The sequence below is a fragment of the Triticum aestivum genome, chromosome 7D (assembly GCF_018294505.1).
Source record: "Triticum aestivum cultivar Chinese Spring chromosome 7D, IWGSC CS RefSeq v2.1, whole genome shotgun sequence".
NCBI classification, from domain to species: Eukaryota; Viridiplantae; Streptophyta; class Magnoliopsida; order Poales; family Poaceae; genus Triticum; species Triticum aestivum.
This window is the reverse complement of record NC_057814.1, coordinates 206,428,423-206,440,830: the sequence shown is the minus strand read 5'-3', so window position 1 is coordinate 206,440,830 and position 12,408 is coordinate 206,428,423. Positions and strand designations below refer to the sequence as shown.

Genomic DNA, 12,408 nt, shown 5'->3' with positions numbered 1-12,408 from the left:
CAGTATATCATGGTAAATCTATTGAGGGTGATTCCTACGGTTTCACCTTGATGGTATGGACCTGAACCCCAACTGTTACAATGACAAAGACGGGTCGGCCCCAAGGGTACCCGAGAGAGATAGTGTGGCAGAACGATAGGGCAGGTGCAGACCACCTAGTAGAGAGGTGGGCCTGGTCCCTGGTCGTGGTCCGCGAGTTACCTAGTTGGAGCAACGGCCCTGGTCGTCTCCGCGAGATGCTAATAATACACTAACGGGTTTGGGTATTTGATCTGAGTTGGCCGCTGGCCTATACGCACTAACCGCCTCGCCTCATAATGGTATATGGTAACCTCGGCGTCGTGCGATTTCTTCGGAAAGATCTACAGACGTCACAGTTGAGCGACACGCGCCCGGGTGATGAGTAACTGCCTACTTTGTATAAAGAGGTGTAGCTAGGATTGGGCCCGTCTGTCCTTGCAACGCGCAGGAGTGCTTAGGACGATTGGCCCATGACCCCTTCACCCTTAGGATGTGGACCGCCGTGCTGACCTCTCTAGAGAGCCTAGATAGGACTACAACGTGTCGATTATCCGAGGCCGGACATTACCCAGAAAAGTGTGTCTGGTCAGAGGTAATTGAACGTATCGGGTAATGTGGTGCACCCCTGTAGGTAAGTAATCTATTTGAATAGCCGTGTCCACGGTAACATGACGCTTGAAGTTGTATCCTGATCTACTACAACTAGAACTAGATACTATTTTCGAACTTAAATGATGTTCTGCTCCAGGGTCGCTTTCTCACAGGATAGTCGAGGAAGGATCTCAGAGCATTGTTGATGTAAACATGTTACTAAATATTATATATATGCTCCTCTCTTCTACCGTTGCAAGATGGTGGCTGCGAGAAGATGTAGCCTTCAATAGGACGAGCTTCTCCACCTTATTCTGGCATTTCTACAGTATACTCCAATGATATAGCCCCATTCCTTTGACATCGATGCATGCTTAGCTTAGATCTGATGCAAGTCTTGCGAGTACTTTGGATGAGTACTCATGGTTGCTTTGCTACCTCTTTTCTTCTTCCCGGATGTTGCGATCAGATGATGGAGGCCAGGAGCCAGAGGATCTCGAGCTTGGCTACTACGTGGAGATCTAGGACCAGAAGTAGTTTGGAGGTCCCAGGCAGGAGGCCTGCGCCTTTTCGATCTAGAGTCGTTGTTTGTTTTCGCCTTCTTAAGGCACCTTTGTATTTGTCTGTAATCACACCTAACTCTTGATGTAATATCAAGTCTTACGACCCTGGCTTGTAATATTTTGTTTCTTTGTTTAATTTGAGTCGTAGAGTTGTGTTGTAATATTCACGTGAGTCACCGTTCGTGATCGTGCATGATGTGTGTATGTTAGTGCACGATTATAAATGGGGGCGTTACAACAATAACTAATACAATAAGGGTCTTTAGATCAAGATCCAACTCATACAACAAAACCGAATAAACCTTAGACATGCAAGAATACAAAATGCCTTACGAAGGCTAAAACAAAAGCAACCCCCGTCCATATCTCTGCTCAGACTGTTGTCCGTGGGATAACCAGTTAATGTTGTCCATCACCACCTATAAGTGTTTGATAAAGCAAGGTGAGTACATGGTGTAAGTGTTGTTACATTGAATGACCGACACAAACTAAGCAATAGGTTTAAAGGGGATAAGTGGTGGAGCGTCTGCAAGCACCTATGCGTCACGATACAACAACGACTATTATAGACAAGTATAGAGAGTGTATGCAGACCATCTACACAAAACATGTGCAACACAACCTCACTGGTTGTGCCCACGTTGAGCTGCTAGCCGTCCTTGAAAAATCACATAGCCTTGCACTCCCCTCCGTACCACCCGGGAAGAAGAATCCCCAAGGTTTTTGTTTGGCAAGTTTTATTATTAAAAGTTGAAGTTGCACAAGCTCTATTACTAATAATATTAATAGTTGAAGTTGTTCTATGATCAAATCGGCCAATTCAAGTCGTCCATAACCACAGACACGACTTTTCGAATAGGTTTAACACTGCAGGGGTGCACCAATATGCCCATTACAAGCTCCACACTCACGCTCATCAAACCCAACTGTTGACCCATTATATGCATGAACCGGAAGATCTGAAATGACACGACGCATCCCTAGCTACATCCAATACCAGAAAACCACCAAATGGATCGACACCCGAATTGAAGTTCGGCCGTAGCTTTGAGTCGGACCCAAACTTCTATGCCATGTTCTGAGGTGGCCGATACTCGAGTCCTGGGTCAACCCCTCATAGCTCCATGGGTTTGGACAACCGTATTTGACTAAAAATATATAAAGGATATGCTACACAAAGTATATTGTTGGATTTGTATTTGAAAAAGATTTTCTATGATACTAATAGCCTTGCACGTGCACGCACGTCTCTACAAGAAAAATGTTTGTTGATTGGTACTTTTTTAGTTTTTACATACACAATCCTTTACAAGAAATATGAAGAAGCCTTCATGCTGAAAAAGAGAACAATCCTTTACAATAAACATGAAGGTCTCTAACCTACCAGCATCAGAATATCGTCCAAACCAACATCTCAACTTCTCAATGATGGAAATAGAAGAGAAACATGGACAAATGCAAGCATGAAGAAACTGGACTACATAACAAAGACCTCCAAATCAGTAGATTTACTATACTAACTCCAAATTAGCAACATTGTATGAGTTGAAAAGTAAAAGGGACAACAGCAATAACTCAGAAATTAGTTCCCTATCGTACCTATAAAGAGATGGCTAAAAATGATATAATTTTTGTGACATTTATATTTATTAGTTAAATTCGTTGTCAAACTTTGACTCAAAATAAAAGGGGCTTAATAAATCCAGGCGGAGGGCATACTCGCTTGTGGCTCCGGAAAAATTATGCAGTTTCGACCCAGTTATTAACCCTACAGCTAAACCCGGGCCGGGCCGGGTCGGGCTTGACATTCGGGCCGGGCTCGGGCTTTGTTTTGCAGCCCGAAAGATACTTCGGGCCGGGCTCGGGCTTCAATTTTTCTGTATTTCGGACCGGGCTTGCACGTGCGCGTACTAAAAAACAACGTTCGAGCCGGGCTTTCGGGCTTCGGGCTTGATTTCGGGACGGGCTCAGGCTTAAAAACAGGGAGTATTTCAGGCTTCGGGCCGGGCTTGGGCTTGAGAAATGAAGGTCGGGCTTTTACAAGCCCGGCCCGGCCCGACGTTCGCCCGGTTTTAACTACAGCTGATGCGTGCGTGGATAGACACGAGGGTCGGATCATACAAAACTTCTAAACGGAGGGTCACATGGTCCTAAAATAAGATGAAAATAGTGATTTTGGCCCGGCATTCAGCTACAATGACCGAACGAGGGCTAGGGAGAAAAGCCGTGCAGTGCACAAACGTTTTTTCGAGGGCACGCCAAAGGTGATTGATTTTTTCGAGTGCACGTTTTTTCGAGAAAAGCCGGGCCGTGCAGTGCACAAACGTCAAAGAAGGCAATTTGTCACGGTGACATGACCTGACCGACCGCAAGCGTCGAGAAACTCGTATAATCGTATTCGTGGCCGCAGGATAATATAGTGAGTGAGTGCTTCTTCGGATTGGCCCTTGCACGCGCGCAGAAGCCGCGCGTCTCTCACCTACCGCGCGCATGGGCATTGGCATTGGCTGATGCCGCCCCCGAGCCGAGACCAACCTCCACCAGACGCGAACGCCGCCGGCGCGGACCGTCGGATCACAGTCACCACCACGGAAGCAAACAAGAAGCCCAAAGCGTCGGTCAACACGACCCCGCGTATATATCCCACTCCCCCACTTCTTCTGAGCAAAACCCAAACCCAGACCCAAACCCCGTCTCCGCGCGCCACATCGCTCGCCGATCGCCGCTTCCAACTCTCTCTCTCTACATTTCGTCTCGCCGCGTACGGCCTGAGCGCCACGCCAAGCCAGCCCGCCGCACTCATGTACCAGCCCCCGCTGAATCTCGCCTGCACCCCCCCGATGGCGGCGGCGTCCCTCGCCCGCGCGGCCGCGCGCTTCGCCGGCGAGCCCTCCCGGGCGCCGGCGGGGTCGACGCGGCCGCGGCCCTGGAGGGTCGGGACGCGCGCCCCTGAGTCGCGGCGCCGGCGTGCAACGGGCGTGCGGTGCTGCGGTGGAGCGGGGTTATTCGGCGATGGGGCTCTAGGTCGTGGGGAGGCGGAGGCGGACGAAGGGGGCAGGTTCGTCGGGTGGTTCCGGGAGGCCTGGCCGTACATCCGGGGCCACCGGGGGAGCACCTTCGTCGTCGTCATCTCCGGGGAGGTCGTCGCCGGGCCCCACCTCGACGGCATTCTGCAGGTACCCGTCGCTCTCCCCCCGCGAATGGTCCCCCGTCCGCTTTCGCGGAAATGGATGATTCGCATTTCGGTGCTGTGGGCTGACAGCGATTCTGCACGCCTCTTCACTGTTTTGATTGCTTAGTTTTTGGTTTCACCTCAAATGCCATTTTGATGGGATCGTTCAACAAGAGAGGGATTTTTGCAGATTTGTTCCGAATTCAGCATGCACATGCCGAGTTAGGAATTCTTAAAGAGGTTGGACCGTGGATCGCATAATCTTGCTGGACATATTTCAAGAGAGTGAACTTGAGGCCATCTCCGCGGCCTCGATTTCGCTGTGTCATTGTTCGAGCTGGACAGCACAGTTGCTTTCTTATAATAATTCTGCTGCAAAGAAGAGAGCAACGTCGAGAGAGAAACCGACGGCTGGTTGCGATATGAGTGGTTAAGCTAGTTTCATCTAAGTTCAAACCAGCTCTGCCTCCTTCACTGATTTGTTGGAGAAGATAATAAATAAATTAACTGCTGCACGTGTATTTCGTGTTACTTTCACTGCGCCTAACAGTCATTGTCATCAAAACATTTCTGTTGAATATTGTCGTTAACAATATCTTGGAAGGTGCGGACCCCAGAGAGAAAATGACCCAGTGTCCCGGTGTAAAACCACATATATTTTCCATCTCATGATGGGGTAGTGTCACTGTACATGAAAATTACCAAGAAAAAAATCTTGCACCCGGGTTGCTGAGCCTGGGTTTGGATAGGTTGACCTGCTCCTCCTTCTAAAACAAGATTTATAACTAATAAAGATTTTCTGAGGTGTTACCTTTCATGAACCCTGGTCCATGACATTACCATAATGGCTTAGTCAGTGTTCATTGGCTGAAATGACAATTCACTAAAGGTGTAGTTCTGTGTTAATTTAAAGAACGTAGTTTTGTTGAAATTTTCTTTAAAATGTATTTTTTTTATATACTTTTGACAACTTATGTGTAGTTCCATGAAATTCACATTATTTCAACATGCAGGATATATCGCTTCTACATGGTCTTGGGATCAAATTTGTTCTTGTTCCTGGAACGCATGTTCAGATTGATAAGCTCTTGGCTGATAGAGGTTAGCTGAAGATTTGCATCTTTTTACTCTTTTATATGCTAAAATGCTTTGAATAGATACGTTTTTCTATGAACGTCCACACTATTGAAGTGTCTGTTTGGTTACCGTTGGAACAAAACAAAACGGATTCTTCTTCACATCCCACAAATCTCACAAGTTCATTGATGTGTTTGAACCTATTTGCTTATTTATTTATTTATTTCTATATGCCGTATTTGATACTCCCTCCGTCCGAAAACAAGTGTCTCAACTTTAGTACAACTTTGTACTAACTTAAAGTTAGTACAAGTATTTGGTGGCATATAAGGAAAGTGGGGGTATTATTTCGGATAAGCACGGCTGAGTGAGCTCTGGATAAAGATTACGTATGGAGGAACATCCTGTTTTTTGTTTTGCATATATATAGCATATCGAGGGAGATATATCCAGTCAGTTTAATAGCATAAGTATCGTGGCGCATTCCAGTCATAGTTTGTCTCATCTCATATATGGTTTTTCTATTTTTCGGTTCAGCACACACTTTTGGAAATGGAGATTAAGTATTGAAGTCATTTCTTGGTTCTTATAGTGTTGATGATTGGCGAAGTACTGCAAAGTAAAAGCTACAAAACCAGTGCTATACTTTGTATTGATGCCGTGGTTGATGATTTGTCGTTGCACATGTCTTTTCTTTAAATAGTATTGGTGATTGTACTACATGTGTGCATGGTGGTGAAGGAGCTCACTTTATGAATTTCTCAGGAAAGAAGGCCAATTATGGTGGTCGTTACCGTATTACAGATTCTGATTCATTAGATGCTGCGATGGAGGCAGCTGGCAGAATACGCCTTACTATAGAAGCAAAGCTATCTCCTGGTCCCCCAATGTTAGATCTTCGTCGACATGGTGTTAATGGTCGCTGGCACGAAATCTCCGACAATGTTGCAAGCGGAAACTTCCTGGGTGCTAAGGTTAGCATGGCATACTATACTGGTTTTCGGTACCATATCGGTTTCATCTATTTCTAGATGCAATTTTTTTTACTAAGAGTAGTCAAAGGCAGATATAAGGGACCCATCTGACGCTTGAAAGATTAGCCCTGAAAGTTGGAGGCGTATTCTTAACTTGTTTTTGGCAAAGTGGCCATTGCAAAGTGTAGAGGCCAGTTGGCGAAGTGGCGTTAAGCACCCCTAGTGGTGCACGAGGGGCTGTTAACTTATTTTCAAATAAGTATGACTGTCCAATGATAGATGCAGTTGAAAGGGATAATATGCCAATGCACACATCGACTATACATCAGATCAGACATAACTTCATTACTAACAGAACCGCCAAGTCACACATCGGACGGTACATAAGATCAGAAATAAAAAAACTAACTGAACCCATCGCGAGGTATTAATATTATGTACTTATATGAGTGTCAAGTTTTGGAATTTGGAACTACTTAGGTAAAGCTTAAAATTAAGATTATGAACCTCTATGTGGCATCTTTTTTCTTTTGCTTGTCTTGAGATAATAATGTTTGAGTGGGTTTGTATACTTCTTCTGAAATGGCGAACTGAAATACCTCTCTCTTCTTGTGGCAGAGACGAGGAGTTGTTGGTGGCATTGACTATGGATTCACTGGTGAAGTTAAGAAAATAGATGTTTCACGGATAAAAGAAAGACTTGATAGGGATAGCATAGTTGTCGTGAGCAATATGGGATACTCCAGTTCAGGAGAGGTGTTAAATTGCAAGTATGATGTCTACCCCATTCACTTTGTAGTTTTCTTCTTATTCTGCAGTAACACTTCTAAAAATCACTATCAAACAGTCCACATAACTTCACGTAAGGATTTTTTTTTATGAAATACAAGATGAGACAGATACAACATTCTTATCTTCAACATCATCTGATATTAGTGTTACTTTTACTGACTTTCAGCACATACGAAGTTGCGACAGCATGTGCTTTGGCTATCGAGGCGGACAAGCTTATCTGTGTTGTCGATGGCCAAATATATGATGAGCATGGCCGAGTCAATCGTTTCATGTCTATCGAGGAAGCAGATATGCTCATCAGAACACGCGCTAAGCAGAGTGAAACTGCTGCAAATTATGTAAAGGTTGTAGGGGAGGAGGACATTAGTTATGCCCACAATTTTCCTATCAAAGAAGAGAAAGAACAAGTATGGGTTGGAAGAGATTTCGTCAGTGATTACACTGCATCCTTTCGGAATGGTGTGGGTTTCAATAATGGAAATGGTCTGTCTGGTGAGCAAGGGTTTGCTATTGGTGGGGCAGAGCGGTTGAGCAGGTCAAATGGCTACCTTTCAGAGTTGGCTGCAGCAGCATACGTATGCCATGTAAGTTTTTGCTTCTTTCTTGAGTTGGATTTAGGAGGTATAAAAGTGTGAGCTCTGAAGTTGCTACTTCTGCACTAGATTACATGGTTTCTAGGGTTCCAACATTGTTAACACCAAACTTGAATATTATAGGATACTCTTTTTATCTTCCAAACTGCTTTTGGTGTATGAATACATGTTAGTACACCAGATGCAATTTTTGTACATTCATCAGTGTGCACCATTATGTCCTATACATATTCCTCGCCAAAAAAATGCCCTATACATATTCCTCGCCAAAAAAATGTCCTATACATATCATGATGTTAGACAACTATCCTGCTCAAAGACCATTTTTTTTACTGAATATATCTTGTTTATTGACCCGAGTGGTACTTGTATCTGCCATGTTTCTCCGGGAATCATATCCACTATGGTCCTTGGAATATTCTGTTTCCACGGGGCAAAAGTATATGATGTACGGCAGTTCATGTATTTCTTGTATTATTTATGCATCGCTGTTGTTCCTTTTTCCTGATTAGGATCTTCTCATTTTTACGTATCAGGGCGGTGTCCAAAGAGTTCATATCATAGATGGCACTGTTGGGGGGTCATTGTTGCTAGAATTATTCACAAGAGATGGTGCAGGAACACTAATAGCAAGGTATATTGAAACTCTTGCTCTTTCCTAGCTGTCACGAAACATTAGTCTTGATGTGTAAGCCCACAATTGCGTACTTGCAATGCACCTATATGCCTGTTGAGCTATTGATTTATATAAGTTGTTCTGCGGATTGCTCAAAACGCATGCATGCTATCAATGTCACAGCAGATAATATGTGCCAAAGTGCAGGGAAATAATGTTTTCCACTCATTTAACAGAGATATGTATGAAGGAACAAGAACAGCTAGAGAGGAAGATTTTTCTGGTATTAGAAAAATCCTTCGCCCCCTAGAAGAATCCGGTGTCCTAGTGCAGAGAACAGATAAAGAGGTACCTCATTATCATGCGAACTTTGAGCAGTGGAAACACTAGCCTGAGTTAAGACATGCCTCTTTGTGAAACTGAACAAAGCTATTCTCTTTTATCTTTTAACAGCTTTTGGAAGCACTGAAGTCATTTATTGTCGTGGAAAGAGATGGTTCAATCATTGCGTGTGCTGCTCTCTTTCCCTTTTTTGAGGATAAATCTGGGGAAGTTGCTGCTATAGCTGTATCTGAAGAATGTCGAGGACAGGGTCAAGGAGACAAGTTACTTGGTAAGACTTGCAAATCCACCTTGTTAGTCTGCTCAGTAAAGGCTATGCAAACCTCTACTTTCAATTATTTGTCACAAAAAGTGTAATATTAATGTTTAATTCTATGTTGCAAACATCTAATCTAGTGGTTGCTGAACTGTGTTGTGCCTTCCTTAACTTATTATCTGCTGTGAAAAATTAGCCATGAAAGTAGGCAAAAGCGCATCAAACAGGCACTAAAATAGGGTAAAGCGAGTGGGAGAACGGGATTATAAAAATCCACCGTGATCCCAAACGCAGCCTACAACTTCAATACTTAATAAATTGCACATTAGTAGAAAGCATGGAGGTCGGTAATATTAACTCTAGAGCGTTGGCATACTGTTTATTTTGCTTCGCCTTGTTAACTTTTTTTATGTATACTGTAATTTTAGTCTACCAACACGAAATGAATTAGAATTTGATATTTGGAAGAGAGATTTTGCTTAACCGAGAAGTACCTCAGTTTTTCTTGGGAATGTTTCCTATTAATTTTGTGTGTATACAAACCAAGAAACTTAAACAAAACACCGCAATTGAGTCTCCACCTTAAATGCTGTCACCATTAACTTCATCTTTCTCTAGCATTAATTGTGCACTGCAATGGACTAGTATTTATCAAATACTTATCATGGCTGATCTACTCCTGCAGATTATGTTGAAAAGAAGGCATTATCCCTTGGTCTTGAGAAAATATTCTTGCTTACCACACGGACAGCAGACTGGTATGTAGTTATGTTCTAGTTGTGGTCAAATTGGTACCTATGTGTAGACGTTTTAATAATCTTTAACTTCATACTATTCATTGTTGATGAGCAGCTGTGGTTAATCATGGAATACTTCACGGTTCCTTTTATTAAGAGTCAACCCCACCATCTTTCTTGATACATCAATAAAACCTGCTATATCTGCTCATAATTTTAGAGCGCATTTTATTTCTGGTGGTGAAAATATGTTCATGTCGTAAAGATGCAGTGCCGGATGGTTCTCATGTTTACACTTGTACTTCAACAGGTTTGTCCGGCGTGGCTTCAAGGAATGCTCAGTGGAATCCATCCCAGTGAAGAGGCGAAAACGAATAAATCTCTCACGCGGATCAAAATATTACATCAAACGGCTCCAGCCAGCAGAGATTGGGCATATGGCTGCCAACAATTTTGCGTTGAAATGATCTCTGCAAGCGAACGACATAGGAATCTAGTTGCTGCATATGAGGTTTATATGATAACTTCTGCAGCTGTTGTACATTGTAGAATGGTATAAAGTCAAGTGAATAGTTGATAACAAGTGTCTGTAGAGTAGGACTATATTAATCTGGCTGATAGCTGTGAGGCGTCTGGTGTTCTTGTGTGAACATAGGAGACGGTATAAAGATCGGTCTCCTTCGGTCCTTCCGAGGAGAAATGGATCTGGCTCAAAAACTTGCCAGTGAACAGCCCCCCTTGTTGTGTTCTGAATTTATGAGGAGCAACAAACATAGGAGAACATGGTGTATATTTTATTTATTTATTTATTGCGCAAGCTTTTGAAACGTTATCCATTTCTCAGAATTTTTGATTGAGTTTTCTAACGCTTCCAAGTATATAGAATACAGTACTGACATGTGTTTTATATTGTACCACCTGTGTCGTACACGTTGATTGAGTAGAAACAACGAGAATACAACATAATGTCAATGAATATTTTCTACATGAAGAACCGGACAAAGAATGTCGTAAATTTATGGTTGTAGTGACATGAACATGGTCTAACTAAGTAGTACTCCCTCCGTAAACTAATATAGAAGTGTTTAGAACACTTAGTAATCTAAACGCTCTTTTATTAATTTAGTAATTTAAACGCTCTTACAGACGGAGTACCAGTGTATGTGTGTCTCTCAGTAGCAGTATATGGCTATGCTACCCCGCTGTTGGTATAAATCTCTTCTGGTTGGCTATGCTGCTTGCACGAAGCTGCAAATCTGCGCCATCTGTTGCCAACCTGGGCAGAAGAAAGCTCACTTCACTGCGATTGATGATCAATACGCTTGTTTTCCTCCAAATGCTCCCCAGCAACGTCTACCTGTGAAGAGGGGAAAAGGTTAGACGATAACTAGTTGATTTACTGTCATGGAGCAAAAACTGCATTGCTGTAGGTAGCCAGATGTGCATTAATACCGTGCACGGGTGATCAATGGTTTATTTCTAGATTAAGAATAAGCAACCAAGAGGAACTATGCTTCTATTTACGTTAGATCAAGTGCAACTCAGCAGACAGACTGGCAATAAAGAAACCGCTACAATTTACGGCATATTTGACAAGGAAGATCTAACATTGACAAGAATCAGAAAGATCGCCGTAGGAAGGGCAAGGGAACCCTATTGAGTTTGCTTTGTTTGACTGAGAGACAATGAGTTCTGTGAAGTGGATATCAAGATGATCATGTTTTTGGGATGTGCAGTGACAAAAAAATGTCAAATCGGCTCAGTTACGAATAGTACCATTTTCTCCTACATTGTACTTACAATGGTTCTGGTAACAAGTACTGCTTGAATGACCAAGCGATCCCATTCCCCTCCACTTCCATTGTTCTGCACTTTCATTATTCTCTTTGTTGCCTTCTCCTTCCAATCAAGCATGGAAAAAGTGGCAGCTGCAAAGGACACCATTGCAGTAGGGATCACTGGCATAATTCATTGAACTGAAAGGATCAGTAAACAGGGCATATATATGTCAAATTGTCATGTTCATGCTTCATGATTGATGTATCCAGAGGTGTAGCTGGCTTGGTGCATGGGTTCAAACCAACACACTAAAACAGCAAATCCTTCACTAAATTAAGTGTTTACTACTGTTCATTTATGGTAATACTCCCTCCGTTCCTAAATACTTGTCTTTCTAGGCATTTCAAATGACTATCACATACGGATGTATGTAGACATATTTTAGAGTGTAAATTCACTCATTTTACTCCGTATGTAGTCACTTGTTGAAATGCCTAGAAAGACAAGTATTTAGGAACGGAGGGAGTAGATGACTGCATTGCCATGAACATGACACCACTGGTCACCTGGCCTGTCTTCACCCCTGGATGTATCCCTTTTCTTTTATCAAAGGTGAAATATCATTTCAAACTGAGAAAAATACTTGTTTGTGATTCAAGAACAGACATTTCAAATTGGTACTTTAGGCTTTTTCGCATATATTGAGCAGCCGCAGTTTCAGTTACATGTCAGACCAACAGTACACAGAGCTCACTCCTGAGATTACTTGTGTGAAGCCTTCTAAAATAATAAAAAGAAAACCAACGCGGTGGTAATTAAAATCAGAGTGGGAACAATATGCTAAAAATATATAACATGGATCTAATTTGATGAAGATCAGGAGAAAAATGAT

At 42.8% G+C, this 12,408-nt stretch overlaps 2 protein-coding genes across 2 annotated transcripts in view; one reads left to right on the top strand and one right to left on the bottom strand.

Annotated features, from left to right (window-relative positions):
* Nucleotides 1-3,670: 3,670 nt before the first annotated feature.
* On the top strand, nucleotides 3,671-10,569 carry LOC123164033 (probable amino-acid acetyltransferase NAGS2, chloroplastic). The gene is made up of 10 exons (XM_044581456.1): nucleotides 3,671-4,351; nucleotides 5,361-5,448; nucleotides 6,190-6,398; nucleotides 7,017-7,168; nucleotides 7,357-7,777; nucleotides 8,323-8,420; nucleotides 8,639-8,750; nucleotides 8,856-9,015; nucleotides 9,686-9,758; nucleotides 10,048-10,569. Exons 1-10 carry the CDS (start codon nucleotides 3,686-3,688, stop codon nucleotides 10,202-10,204), a joined length of 2,136 nt encoding a protein of 711 aa, XP_044437391.1. The 5' UTR covers nucleotides 3,671-3,685; the 3' UTR covers nucleotides 10,205-10,569.
* A 56-nt stretch (nucleotides 10,570-10,625) lies between these two features.
* LOC123164034 (pentatricopeptide repeat-containing protein At1g80150, mitochondrial) overlaps nucleotides 10,626-12,408 on the bottom strand; it is a 4,328-nt gene continuing 2,545 nt past the window's right edge. Inside the window, exons 2-3 of the mRNA XM_044581457.1 lie at nucleotides 11,538-11,665; nucleotides 10,626-11,094 (exon numbers count right to left, since the gene is read on the bottom strand). The gene's annotated coding sequence lies outside the window, so the exon portion shown is untranslated. The remainder of the gene's footprint in view (nucleotides 11,095-11,537; nucleotides 11,666-12,408) is intronic.